The 13,950-nt window shown below is 40.7% G+C and overlaps 2 protein-coding genes across 5 annotated transcripts in view; one reads left to right on the top strand and one right to left on the bottom strand.

Annotated features, from left to right (window-relative positions):
• KCTD3 (potassium channel tetramerization domain containing 3) overlaps positions 1–12,316 on the top strand; it is a 95,007-nt gene extending 82,691 nt beyond the window's left edge. For all 4 annotated transcript variants that reach the window (XM_048935559.1, XM_048935560.1, XM_048935558.1 and 1 more), the window contains 9 exons: positions 2,252–2,367; positions 4,537–4,624; positions 4,756–4,872; positions 6,329–6,499; positions 7,557–7,712; positions 8,669–8,765; positions 10,202–10,386; positions 10,488–10,626; positions 10,965–12,316. In XM_048935559.1, coding sequence (XP_048791516.1) covers positions 2,252–2,367; positions 4,537–4,624; positions 4,756–4,872; positions 6,329–6,499; positions 7,557–7,712; positions 8,669–8,765; positions 10,202–10,386; positions 10,488–10,626; positions 10,965–11,538 — 1,643 coding nt within the window. In that variant the 3' untranslated portion in view covers positions 11,539–12,316. The remainder of the gene's footprint in view (positions 1–2,251; positions 2,368–4,536; positions 4,625–4,755; positions 4,873–6,328; positions 6,500–7,556; positions 7,713–8,668; positions 8,766–10,201; positions 10,387–10,487; positions 10,627–10,964) is intronic.
• Positions 12,317–12,482: 166 nt separating this feature from the next.
• Positions 12,483–13,950, bottom strand: part of USH2A (usherin) — a 391,434-nt gene continuing 389,966 nt past the window's right edge. Inside the window, exon 73 of the mRNA XM_048935557.1 lies at positions 12,483–13,179. Within this exon, the coding sequence (XP_048791514.1) occupies positions 13,090–13,179 (90 nt within the window). The 3' untranslated portion in view covers positions 12,483–13,089. The remainder of the gene's footprint in view (positions 13,180–13,950) is intronic.

Raw genomic sequence — 13,950 nt, forward strand, 5'->3', positions numbered from 1 at the left:
GGTGATTAGGGGCCTGGAGCATCTCTCTTATCAGGAAATTCTGAGAAATCTGGGACTGTCCAGCCTGGAGAGAAAAAGACTGATTCTGGGGAAGTTATCAACACAAATATCTATAGGGCAAGATGGACCAGGCCTTTTTTGGTGACGCCAAGTAATAGAACAAGGGAAAATGGGCACAAACTGAAACAGGAGATTCCACTTGAGCATGAGGAAAAGCTGCTTTGTTTGGAGGATGACAGAGCATTGGAACAAGTTGCTCAGAGATGTTGTTGAGTCTCTTTTGGAGATATTCAAAGTCTGCCTGGGCATTTTTATATGCAACCCACTGTTGGGAACTTGCTTTAGAAGTAGGAGTGAACTAGATAATGTCCCAAGGTCCTTTCCAACCCTTATGATTATGTGAAATTTATATTCTGGTACATGTGCCTTTATTTGAAAGATAGACCTTACTTTGAGGTGATCAGGCAATTTCTAGCTCTGTTATTCTAGCTCTCATTAGGTTCTGTTAACTTAAACTATGACTGAAGAGGGGGAAGAGGGAAGTAGTTATGCCAAACAAACTGTACTGCATTGGAGTGACTTTGTGAAACCAAGGAAGTTCCACTTAGCCTCTTTTTGGCCAGGGGAAGCCTGTGAGAGTAAGTGCCTATAGGGTTGAATCTTTCATCTAAGATTGATCAGAATGTGCTGTTCCACTTCTGGATAATAGGTCATATTTTAGGTATTCTAGACCAAACAATATACTTGTATTCAGTAATAGTAATAATTTGAATGTAACTGCCTTGTTTTCTTATAGCAGCAAATGCTTACAATCCTTGTTTGTGTTAAGAGTACATTGCTATTATCTTGTGTAAGAAACTACTTATCCCAAGCAGTCTTTGCAGCCTGGTAATGCCACCTACAGAAAATTGCATGGATTGGCATCTTTGTGATAGACCTCTCCCAGAGATCATTCCTTCCTTTCAATATTACTTACATAAGACACTACTGCTGAATTGCTGCTGTAAGCAGTATTTTACTGAGAGAGACCCTTAAGAGAAGAGGCTGTCATTATGCATAGCATTGTCTCCCCTGTTGATGGTTCTCGAGATTGTTGAACCTAAGCAGGACTGACACTTCAAATTCCTCCAGACCCTTCAAGCTGTCTTCCTTGATTTCCTTGAACCTCATCCTGCTCTGGAGTAATCAATTCCAGTTTCTGTGGATTTTTTATTATTGCTCTTCTCACAGTGCCCTGTACTGCTGAATCTTATCTGCATCGAATGATTGTACTATGCCTTGGAGAACAGTTTAGCATCATAATTAGAACAGAAGCATGTATTTAGTCTCCTGAGGTTCCTTGTTGAGGTATAACAGAGAGGGCTGCTTCTTGGATAGGGGTGGCATTATAAACCTCATTAAGTTTACAATACGAGGCTGAGGGTGACGGTTTCCTGGATCACTTGATTATTGGTGTTGAGATGTGGTGTCACTACTGTGTCAAAATGGCAGCTCGTGGATTGGCAACGTGTGAACCCTCTGTCACAGGAAAGGACCTCAATGGGTAAAGTGATGCGTGCTGTCTTTTGGGATAGGAAGTAGTGGTCCTTCTGGATTTCCTGGAGTCCAAACCAGCTGTTAACTCTGACCGTTACCTTGTGGCACTGACTAAGCTGAAGGCTGGAATTTCCAGAATCAGGCTGGAGAAAACAACCTTTCTCTTGCAACACAGGCCCCCAGGCCAGTTTGAAGACCGTGAAGCAAGTTGCTGATCTTGCTTGGAGTGTCCTGCCACATACTATATAGCCTGGATTTTGATCAGTCCTGGCCGATATTGGTGACTGTGTTGAAAAATAATGCTTTGTAGCAGAGAATTTGCTCTGTTAAATAGTGTTATTTTGCTCTTTGTATCTGTTGTAGTTTCCGTGGAAATAAATGGGAGGCATTACTTTCGGAGTGATTTACGTATATAACCTGCTCAGTATGTCTACTTTCTAAAATGTGTTTTAAGGCAACCTCTGTTTGAGTGGATTTCAAACAAAAAAGACAAACACAAAAATGCCATCATGATGTTATACTGCCATTTAATTTAATGGAACTGTTTGCTGGTACTTCACCTAGGTCACAGAGAACCTAGCTTTGGCCATTCTTTACTTGCTACTATAATTCAAAAGAAAAACAAAACATAATACTGGAAATATTCCATTGTTGTTATTTTTCCTCTTTATTTTATGTGAACTTTATTGATTCTTTTTTTTTCTTTTTTTAATAGGGGTGTTCAGCCTTGGAGTCCCTGTAGATGCTCTCTTCTTCATCGGCAACCAATTGGTGGCTACAAGTCATACAGGGAAAGTAGGAGTGTGGAATGCTGTGACTCAGCACTGGCAGGTGTGTTCTGTTCAATTTCCTCAATCAATTGTAAGAATGTATGTCTTTCTAGTAAAAGAATAAAGAAATCTAAAAGCAAGTGTGAAATGCTTACCATGGGGTGATGTTTGGCAATTTTTGTCAGAATGCTTGTTAAATAGAAGGTCTGTATGAATCTGAGAACACAGTTGAGTGTTCATGTGACTAACAAAGCTTGTAATGTGGCTGGATCTGCATCTTTCAGGTACAAAACCTGGATGCAAAAAAAAAATCTGAAAAATTGTATTGCAAATCTCAAAAGGCAGAACGGACTTGAGGCTGACTCCTATGTCTGCTGCCATATTTGCTGGCTAAGTTCTGATTCAACTCTTATGTGGCAGCATTGCTAACAAATAACAGATAATAAGCATAGGTTAGCTCTGCTTCTGCAGCGGAGATGGACGTGTTAGGTTGGTCTTGAATTAAACAAAACAGCATTTAAATTGGTGTTGATATCTTGCAAGAAAATTTAATGGTATGTGACAAACTGGCATTTGACAGGATTTGCTAGAACAGCAAGCAGTAAGGAATAAAATGATGTGATGATATTAATCTAATTATTTTTTTATGACTTGAAACTGTACTTGCTGAAGGAGAGATGTTTACAGTAGTGCACTAGTCCCCCACTCAGACCAAGACCTGTGATTCCTTTCAGATTTTCTTTCTTGGTGCCTTTCTACCTCTTTTCAGAATTGCCCTTTTTAAGTTCTACTTCAAGGAAACTTAGTTTTCACAAAGCTATCCTTCACTGCACTGTGATTTTTGTGTTTGAGGTAATTTACCCTGAGGATGTGACTCTGACCTCTGTCTATAATTTGTTCTGGCATTTTCTCAACTTGGAGACCTGAGCAGATCAGCTAAGGTGCTTCACCTAGTACTTCATCCTCTGGCACTGTTACAGTAGCATGCAGTAAGAAGAGGTTTTGGTTGTCAGATACATCAGTAATGAAACACTTGGCATAGGAGAGCTTAAAGCAGAATATTTACTGTTACAAAATAGGAGATAGCAGGTAAAGCAATAGGATTTGACAGACAACTCGGACTGCAAAATGAGGATTCTCACCGGCTATGTTTTACCAATTACTGATGTATGCTGGTACTCTGTTTCCCTAATAGGGAATAGTTTATATCATAGCAGGTGCTTCTGAATCACCTCTGATGTTCCTATCTCAGCTGCAGAAGAAAGGGCTCTTTTTGTTTTCTCTGATCTCTCTGACCTGGTCAGTCGCAGTGCTGTTGGCAGCATTGTGGATCCGTCGCAGTGCTGTTGGCAGCATTGTGGATCCGTCGCAGTGCTGTTGGCAGCATTGTGGATCCACTTGTTCTGACCTCTCCTTGCAGTTGTTAATGTGTTCTTCGAGGCTGTGAGTAATGCGGTGCATCTGTGCGTAACGTGGAAAGAAGCCACCTTTATTGCTTTTGTAAACATTTGCACGTGGGAAAGCTTCCTTACCTATTTTCGATCCAAAGAACCATAGAGCACACTGCACTCACTGCACTTTCACTATAGATTCTTAGATTCTGAGACTTTGCTTTTTTTTTTTTTTTTTTTGGCCTTTTTGCTCTTGTGCTGCTGCTTTAAATTAGTTTCGAAAAAATGGGATCTTGCAGGGCGAGGCATTTTATTTTTTTCCTATTTATGGAGATCTTAGCCTTTAGCAGATATACGGAGGCTACCAAGAGGATACAAGAACTACAGGTAGAGAATTGCTTAAACTTTTTCTGCCCAGCAGTCTCCAATGAAGTTATTAGAGAGGAAAAAATGATAGACAAAGTGTGAAGTACACTCATTTTGCCTGTTTGGTGGGCCTTTGTATTTTCAAGATGTGGTTTAGCTGCAACCACATTAGCTGCTAAGTGCCTTCACACAGATGAGGATCTTCCACAACAGCTATGATGCTTCGGCTGAACTCTGCAACTTAAGATTTGGGGGTTTTTTGTGGTTTTTTTTTTTTTGTTTTTTTTAGAGAAGCCATTGAAGCATCTACCAGCATTACTTAAATAATGCTTTTGTATGTGAGAGTGTGCACAACAGCTTCAGACCAGTACTTGGTCTGTTCTTGGGTATTCTTCAACAAAACATACTAAAAACAACTCCAAAAACTGATAAAGCAGCAATCTGACTTTATTTGTTTCTTCTGTTTGCAATAGGTCCAGGATGTCGTTCCTATCACGAGCTATGATACTGCTGGGTCTTTTTTGCTGCTGGGCTGTAACAATGGCTCTATCTATTATATAGGTAAGAAAGAGGGCAGGGCAGAATAAAAATATAGTGGTACTGAGCAGCTTTGTTCCTAAACTCTTTAGTTGGGCTAAGTCACATCAGAACAACAGTCTGTTCAGAGGAATAATCTTTTTTTTTTCCCACAGACATGCAGAAGTTCCCATTGAGGATGAAGGACAATGATCTCCTAGTGACAGAATTGTACCATGACTCCTCCAATGATGCTATAACAGCTCTCAGTGTCTACCTCACACCTAAAACAAGTCAGTATCGTATTGTTGTTCTTTAAGCAACACTGTTTCTTCAGTGTTACAGATTTATTTTTCCAGTTGGACTTTCTATTGCTGCTAGCAGGGCAAAAGTAGACGATTGTACCTAAACAGTGAATGTTTTTCCTTTAGTCACTGCCAAATGACAGTGATCTCTGAATGTGACTATGCCTCAAATATTGTAGTTCACTTTTGGCCCCTCAGAGTGCGAAGGATATTGAAGGAGTTGTTGGAGTGTATGCAGAGAAGAGCAAAGAAGTCAGTGAAGGACCAGAAAACAAGAGTTATGAGGTGTGACTGAAGGAACCGAGGCTATTTAGTCTTTAGAAGGAGGATTGAGGGGAGATCTCATTGCTCTGGAAGTGCCTTGAAGGAGATTGCAATGAGTAGAGTGTCGAAAGAGTGTCAATCTCTTTTCTCAGGTGACAAGTGATGGGATGTGAGGAAACAATCTCAAGTTGTGCCACAAGAGGTTTAGATTGGATATTAAGAAAAATTTATTCATGGAGAGGGTGGCCAAGCACTGGAGCAAGCTGCCCAGGGAGTGGTGATGTCCTCATCCTTGGAGACATTCAAGAGACACGTGGATGTCAACTAAGGGATGTAGTTTAGTGATGGGGTTTGGTAGGTCAGATTGACAGCTGGACTTAAAGATCTTTAAAGTCTTTTCTACCCCAGATGATTCTATGAAATAGGTGCACATGCAATTGCATTCATGTATGTACATGTATATGTGAATTATTATATGTTAATGTGTATATATGTACATGTGATGCATTGTTTATTAACACTTTTGCATAATGTACCTTTAAACCTTTCACACAGGTTAAACACTTACATTATAAATTGTAATCACTGAAGTACTTTGTGCTGAATTCTGGGGAGGGCAGAAACACAGCCTTACAGTTCTAACCTTCTCTCTCCCAGTACACTAAAAAACATTTTTCCTGTTCAGCTGAGTGATGTTCAGCTATTTTGTCTATATGCTCTTTTATAATCGCAGTACAGCTGTTTTTTAAATGAAGGGAAAAACAAAAGAAACTATTTACTTGTATATCTGTATTGATATCATAGTGACCTTTTTGACTATAGCCCTTCCTGTTCTTGCCTTGCTGTCCTTCCATTTGCCTCCTGCTAAGGCAGAAGTAAACAGTATGTGGCACATATTGACCATGTCACTGTGGGAAGTGCTACAATATCCTCCTGGGATGTAGAACAAGATCTTCAAATGACTTTATCTTTCCTTTCACCTCTGGAAAGAAGGGGAGAGGGTGGGGAAAGAGAGGACTGCTACTAAGACAGTTTTGAAGCATACAGTGTGGAACTGAAAAAACTCAAGTAGAAGAATATCATCTCTGATCACAGGAAAATAACAAATAAAGAATGTTTAAAATACTTCCTTACTTTGGAAACTTGGAGAAAGGAACAACTCTGTTCTTGCTTGCTGTAGGTGTAAGTGGCAATTGGATTGAGATAGCATATGGTACCAGCTCTGGAGCAGTGAGGGTGATTGTACAGCATCCTGAAACAGTTGGATCTGGGCCTCAGCTCTTTCAGACTTTCACAGTACATCGAAGTCCTGTTACAAAGATCATGCTTTCAGAGAAACACCTTGTATCAGGTAATTATATTATTATTTTTTGTGTGTGTACAAGTCTGCATTGGTGCATCTCCCTGTTTCTGTCCACTGAAGTTTTTGTATGCATTACTACTTAATTTCTTTGTTCCCATACATTATATAAATTAGTTGGATAGACTTCTGGGGGCTTGATTTGCTTAGATTCACTTTTTTGAGCAACAGTCCTCAAAGGCTTTAGCATTTAAAAAGGCTTTGGCTTTATTTGACCTGGACCACCTAATGTTTCCTTTTGTTCCAGTGTTGCCATTTGTAGAAATAAAAAGGTTTGTAAACAGATATTTTGCTGCTAAGTCTTTCTGTTATGGGCAAATCCCTTAGGATTTGTCTTGCTTTAGCAACTTCTCAGGAGCATCTTCAGTTGCAGCAAAATGTGTACCATCCCCTCTTGGATCATAGAAAAAGCCTTCCTATGATTTCAGAGGGTTCTCTGTCTCGACTTCTCTCAGCCATCTCCCAGTCTTTGTTATGCTGCCCTACCTTACGCTCGGGAAGACGTTTGTTGCCTCCAGAGAGAAGTTAATCTATCCTTCCACTGGAAGAATTTGTTTCTCTCAGAGTCCAGCAACCAGGACATAGCACGGGACTGATCTACTTTCATTCAAAACCCTCAGTGCCGGGAAAGGGCACATTTGTATGTAAAAAGAAGATTAACTGATGAATGAGAAAGAAGAGCATTTTTGTATGATGAGGATTCTGCTGTCTGGTTGTTCTCATGATATGTCTTGTCCTAGCACCTGCACAGAAAGTTTTGTAGGCTACTGGTGCTGACCCAGTCAGACCTTAATGTCTGTCAATCATTTGTTCCATCTCCCTATTTGTTCCTGAATTTCTGAAGGTTGAGATAAAACTGAAGAAAGAATAGGCCATTCACAACAATTTGTACATTGTTAAATAATTGTTTGGTGTTGCTAGATGACTAAATCCTGTTTGGTTACTCAATCTTGAAAAACTAGACAAACTATAATATAGATAATAATGAAGGAGTTTATCTTTGTTGTCATCCCTTGTAAATGTTATTGTACACCTTTTTCCTTTCTAGTTTGTGCAGATAACAACCATGTACGGACATGGACTGTAACTCGGTTCCGGGGCATGATTTCAACTCAGCCAGGCTCAACACCTCTTGCATCGTTCAAAATCTTATCCCTGGAGGAAGCAGAGAGTCATGGCAGTTACTGCTCTGGAAATGACATTGGTAGGTTCACTCTCCAATTTGATGTGCTGAGGCTGTACTTTAGCTGGTCTTGTGAAGGTTTAATACTTGTCAGCTGATGAATGTATTATATACCACAATTCCTTTGAAATGATGGTGGGAATCAGTAATACCTACCTGGAAATGTTCACCATTTAGGCTGTATAGAGTGAGGGCACTTACAGCACTTGCTTTTACTATAGGAAAAATGAGAAAAAACTTGATTGTAAATGCTGTATCTTTTCCTTGGGCAAACTCATGTAGCGTTTCACTTTTAATGAAGGAGTGACAGAGAGCTCAGGAGAATATATTCAAAGCAGATGAACGTAGCAAGGTTTCAGTTAGTTGCAACAGTTCACTGTTCATTTGGTTTTAAATGATGTACGTGTCAAAAAATTCTGAAGTTGTACAGTTTACTGAAGCCCTAAAACTGCACATACAAATGATGGAAGCACGTTGCTATAGCAAGACATTCAAGGTATGTGTGTCACTAAATAAAGGTAGCTGGGAGTGGAGATTCCTTTGTGGTTAGAGTCTTGTAAATGAACCTTAGATGAAAAGAATGCTGTGCGAACACAGAGAGGATACAAGAAATTTAATCAGGCCTTCAGACATCTAAAAGCTGCAAAATAAGGATGTACTTACAGTGGTGACCTAATGCAGGGTTTTGTACTGATGTGGCAATTTCTACAGGAACATATGGGAAACTCAAGAATTGATGTTTTTTTAAAACATGAACAGGAAATACTCAAAGATTTGTACTTGGAAAGTCTACTCCTGGGTAGCTTTTTCTACTGTTGGTTATCAACCATTGGTCATCTTTAGTTCCCTGAGCCTGACACTTCAAAATTCTAATAATGGTACTAATATGTGACTGGGTCTTCGTGGCTGTGTGGGGAAGAGGATGTGGGAGTTGAAACTATGAAAATATTGAAAAAGTGATTTTTCTTTTTCCCTAGGACCCTTTGGTGAACGTGATGATCAACAGGTGTTCATTCAGAAAGTTGTTCCCATCACTAATAAGCTCTTTGTAAGGCTGTCTTCAACTGGGAAAAGGTATGTCTATGTTCAGGGTTATAAGTGGGAAATAAGCAGTACTTCTCAAGTGTCTGAGTCCCCTATCCAGTGGAGATGTCTGCAGTTGCATTTAGCAAACTTCTCATGTGCTTGACAGCTTTGGCTGTGTTCTGTTCTGTGTTTGTGGCAGAGCTTAATGATCTAATCTAAAAACCACGTGGCATTTTGAAAAATGTGGTTTCATAGATGCGCTTTGTGATGGCTTATCTGCTGAGTTCACAAAAGAAATCTATTTGTGAGCCTATACAGAATTTGTTTCTCTCCTCCATGGTACCAAGGTAACACTGTATTTCAAAAAACTAATCCTGAAGTAGTATAGGTGGTAGGGATTATGCTGCCTGTGAAGACCACAGGAAAACATTTTCTCTCTTCCTTTGCAGTTATCTTTGAATATATGAGAATATATAAGTACCTTCAGAAATGAGTGGCTGTCTTTTAGATCACATATACAATTATTGGTAAAGGCTTGACTGCATCATAGTCTACTACACTGCAACAGATGAAAAGTGGTGGTTTTTTTCTTGTTAGACAAGGAAAATAGCAGGAGATCAGAAAAGGTGGTGCATCTCAGTTCTGAATTTCTTATTATTCTTACATTTCTTTCTAATAACTTCAAATCTGGGAGAAAGCACTGGTGTGTTAACACTCTTGGCAGTTGAAGAAAGGAGCCCTGTAGATTACTGGTATGCTTTTTTACTTCAGCCAGTTTTATATCTAGTGGAGACTTCTGTTAAATTTCTTCTTTTGACATTTATTCTGTAAAAAAGCTTGATGCAAGAGGCTGTAAAAAAAAAAAAAAAAAAAAAAAAAAATCAGACAAAAAAAAAATCAGATTGCATAGAATAGATGAAGTTCTGGGGTGGAGTCTGGCCTAATTTCCAGAGCAGAATTAAGCCAGACTCCACACATTAAGTACTGGGTAATTGGTACCCGGATAATTTTCTAAACTACTGGGGCAAAGAGTGGTGGAAATATTGCAGTTGTTATCAACACGTTTTTGTCTTGCAACCTTGAATTATAATCCTTGGATTTTTTTGCTTTTTATATGGCTAATACGCTTTCTACAGCTTAGTTTCCTAGACTGTCTAGCATTGGAAGAGGTTATTTGCTGTCATTATTCTGTGAGCCTTGGATTTCTTACACCTGTGGATTGTAGAAGGGCACTGAATGTAGCAGGGGTTCCCTAATAAAAATAAACAAGCAGTGACACTGCAAATGGGAGGCAGTAGGGCAAGAAGAACGTACTTGCTCTGCAGGTGAGCATCATGTTAGCCATGCATGGGAAGAAAAACTGGCTGGAAGAAAGGTCTTGTTGAGGACAAATTAGTTGCCTTCTCAGATAATCAAAATCATACTGCTTTTACTGGCCAAACTATGCCAGGTGCAAGTGTTTTTGTTGTTTTTTCTTCCTGTAGAATCTGTGAGATCCAGGCAGTAGATTGCACTACCATCTCATCTTTTACTGTCCGGGAATGTGAGGGATCCAGCAGAATGGGCTCCCGACCCCGCCGTTATCTGTTCACCGGACATGCAAATGGCAGCATCCAGATGTGGGACCTGACCACAGCAATGGACATGGTTAATAAGAGTGAAGACAAAGGTAATCAAGTTGTGTTATGGCTGGTCTGCTGTTCTTTTTCTGTTATCACTTGTATGTGACTGATGCAAATGGGCTCCAGCACTAAGATCCATCTCTTTCAGATGTTGGTGGCCCTACAGAGGAAGAGCTGCTGAAGTTGCTTGACCAGTGTGACTTGAGTACATCTCGCTGTGCCACACCCAACATCAGTCCTGCCACTTCAGTGGTTCAGCCAAACCGGCTGCGGGAATCTAATTCCAGGTAGGTCATAGAGTGACAGCAAAAGTTTTATCTTTCAGGTAGCTGAGGGCAGGTTTGGTGACCATGAACCCATGCTGTAAGTATTGTAAATTACAGCCATGCTTCTTGATTGCTGTTGGTTTATGTGCATGAATGTTAGAGTACCATATGAGAATAAGAAGCAGGTGGACTCAAAACTGTTGTGTTGGAATTGAGATGAGTATATTGCTACCCTAAGAAGAGTGGGAGCAGAGTTTGCAGAAGAACTGGCTGTTATTGTCAGTCTAACATCTGCCTATTTGTCAGTGTTCTTATACTGTTTTCTTGTTGTTTTTCTTTTTATTGTTGGTTTTTGGAAGCCTCCAACTGCAGCACCATGAAACTATCTACGAAACAGCTACATACGGTTCTGTGAGGCCATACAGAGAAAGTCCCCTGCTGGCAAGAGCAAGGCGGACAGAGAGCTTTCACAGTTACCGGGACTTCCAGGCTTTCAGCTTATCCAGCAAAAGCCCAGTAGAAAAGGCAGCCCCTGTTAATGGGAATTCAAGCCAGACAGAGGCCAGGAAGTCGGCAGCTGAGGGCAGTGCAGCTGAGAAGGCAGTCCTGGCAACAGCACTTGAAGTGCGAGGTCTGACAGATGCAGGTGCGTGTTGCAGTACAGATGTTCACAAGCTGCCAGAGAGTTCTCTGGATCTCAAAAGAAGAGTAGCAGAAGAGGAGGGTGAAGCCAAAGCAGAAAGCAAAAAGAAAACGGGGTTTGAAGGAGCTGGTTTCCTGGGAAGGAAGAAAGTGCCTCATCTGGTTTCTGCACCAGTGCTTGCTGAAGGTGGGGCTGAGTTACCTGGTGCAGCTTCTCCATCACCTACAAAGACAGCTGCTTCACCACGTCACCGGAAGAATGATTCATCTTGCCAAGACTATGGCTTGTGAGAATGTGACTGGTGGCAAAGATGAGGTGGATGTGCCCTCTGGCTGCTAGCAAATATAACACTGCATGATGTGGGTTTCTTCTTGAACAGAATTTTGTTCCAGTAACCTGAAAGAAAATTGTAAGGAGGCAGGTCATGACAAAATACCTGGCTGCTGCCAAATATTGGAAGAGTTGTCCACATCAGTTTGTGGCTTTATGTAATGCTCCAAAATGTAGTGCGGTACTTGGTCCAAAATGTTGTGCATTGTTAAGTAAACACAGTCAGGCATGTGCTATGTTGTGGTAATGTTGGAAGGGGGAGGGAGGGTGCTAGAGAAACACTTGGTTGTCTGGTGGAAGACTCCTTTTAGACACAGCTGCACAGTCTCTAGAGCTGCTGTCGTGGCTGGAATCGGTCTAATTTACAGGGCAGATGCTGCTGTAGTCTTGTTTTCTGAGTAGGATCCTTGCTCTGTATGCTGCTGTATGAAGGCTGAAATGTACTGTCCAGGAAAAGGAGGAAGCTATTTAAAATAGCATATTAAATTGCCTTTTCGTCCTAATAAATTGTCAGGAAAATGTTGCTTGTGCTTTCTGAGAAAGTAGGGGATCAGATGATGGGTTTTACTGATTGTGACCAAGAGCGTGCACGAAGATATGCTTGGCAAAATACACTGAACTGGCAGTCTCCTGAGAGCTTCCTTGTCACTTCCTCAGGAAAGAGAGAGCAGAGATGAATATGGGAGTAGGTCTACTGTCACGGTGTAATAATTCTCAATTACAAGTGCTTTGACATGATATTTCCTACCTGTGTTTTGCTGACTGCTTGATGTTTGCTGCTGGGTTTGCTGTGGGTAGTGAACAAATTATATTGCATGTAGATTAGTAATACATAAGCAGAAGGGAAAGCTGTAACAGCAAATATTTAACAGGGAAGAAGAGAGGAGGTTTTCTACCCTCGTAGGGAAGAGGGCTGACTGGAGTTAGTTGAGTATTCATTTATGATTTTTTTTTTTTCTTGAGACAAAGGGTCAGGGTAGAAGGAGAGAGAGGATGCAAAGAGTAAAGCAACTCCATGTGAATTACTCCATTTGCTGTTTATTCACTGAGACGTGAACAGGGATTTGTGGTGGAGCTTTGTCAGGCCAAGAAAAGACATGGCGATCCTGCAGAGAAGGCTCCTTTCAGCCATATGCTGCATTTTGGAAAGGTAAAGGATTTTCCTTACCTACCTCCCCCCTAGGTGCTTCTCAGCTGTGAAAGCTGGATGACAGATAAGGATGAGAGCTTCTGTCTTCACCATCCTTCGCTATTCTGTAACTTCGATTTTCACACTGTTCCTCTTGTACCATTCTGAAACACCAGTGCTAACACACAATTTTTAGTTTATGGATAAAGAAGATGAAAAAAGGCTAACTAAACCCTCCCCCCTTCCTACCCCAGCTCCCAACACACATTTTTCTCTTAAGCAGGCATGAGATGTGAAAACTGCAGCCCTATCCCCAGGTCCATGCAGGCTGCTTTTGGCAAAGTTACCACTTTCCATTTTATAGAGAATGTGGTTATGATTTTCAAAGGTGAGTGTCAGTGAATGTCGTGTGCTCTTTGGTGACTGTGCTGAAACCTTTGATGACATTGACAAGATCTTCTTCTTCAACATACTGTAAAGAAATTAAAGAAAACAAAACCAAAACAGCTGTGAGGCACATCTTCAGCTAACAAAGCATAACCCTATTCCTTCAAGTCTTTCTTCCCCAAATGATTCCGAAACAGCTTAAGTTCATTTCTACTTTCCTGTATGTTTTTCCCTTCCTTCTACCATAAACTAAAAACCAAAAGCATTCGTACATCTGCCTCCAATAATAAATTGACACAGTTACGATAGATTTGAAAACACACCTCCAGTCCAGACTAAGATTAAGGAAATGGTGTTAACTACAGTAATGGGGAACCTATCCCATAATATCTTGAGCTGAAAGGAATCCACAAGGATCACTGAGGGTACACTTGGCCCTTCTGGCTGCCAGGGGACACTGCTGCCTCATACTCGACTTGCTGTCAGCCAGGATCCCTACATCCTTTCCTGCAGGGCTGCTCTGCAGCCTCTCATCCCCGTACGTGCACCCATCTGAAGTGCAGAATCCTGCACTTACTGTTTGTTCAACTTCTATGAGGTTGCTTAGAACCAAGCCTTTTGATTTGTTAAAATCTCTTTACAAGGCCCCTTGACCCTCAGAGGAGTCAAAAGCTTTTCCCTATTTAGGAAATTGTTGAACTTAGTATACATTATATATACTATACATATTATATATATATATATTATATACATAGTCATCTCTGCACTTAGTATACATTTGAATCCTAAAGCCAGATAATTTATAGAAGAATGAACCCTACAGTGGAGCACTGTGGAACTGCACTAGCACCTGGCC

This window comes from Lagopus muta, chromosome 2 (assembly GCF_023343835.1).
Source record: "Lagopus muta isolate bLagMut1 chromosome 2, bLagMut1 primary, whole genome shotgun sequence".
In the NCBI taxonomy this organism is placed as follows: Eukaryota; Metazoa; Chordata; class Aves; order Galliformes; family Phasianidae; genus Lagopus; species Lagopus muta.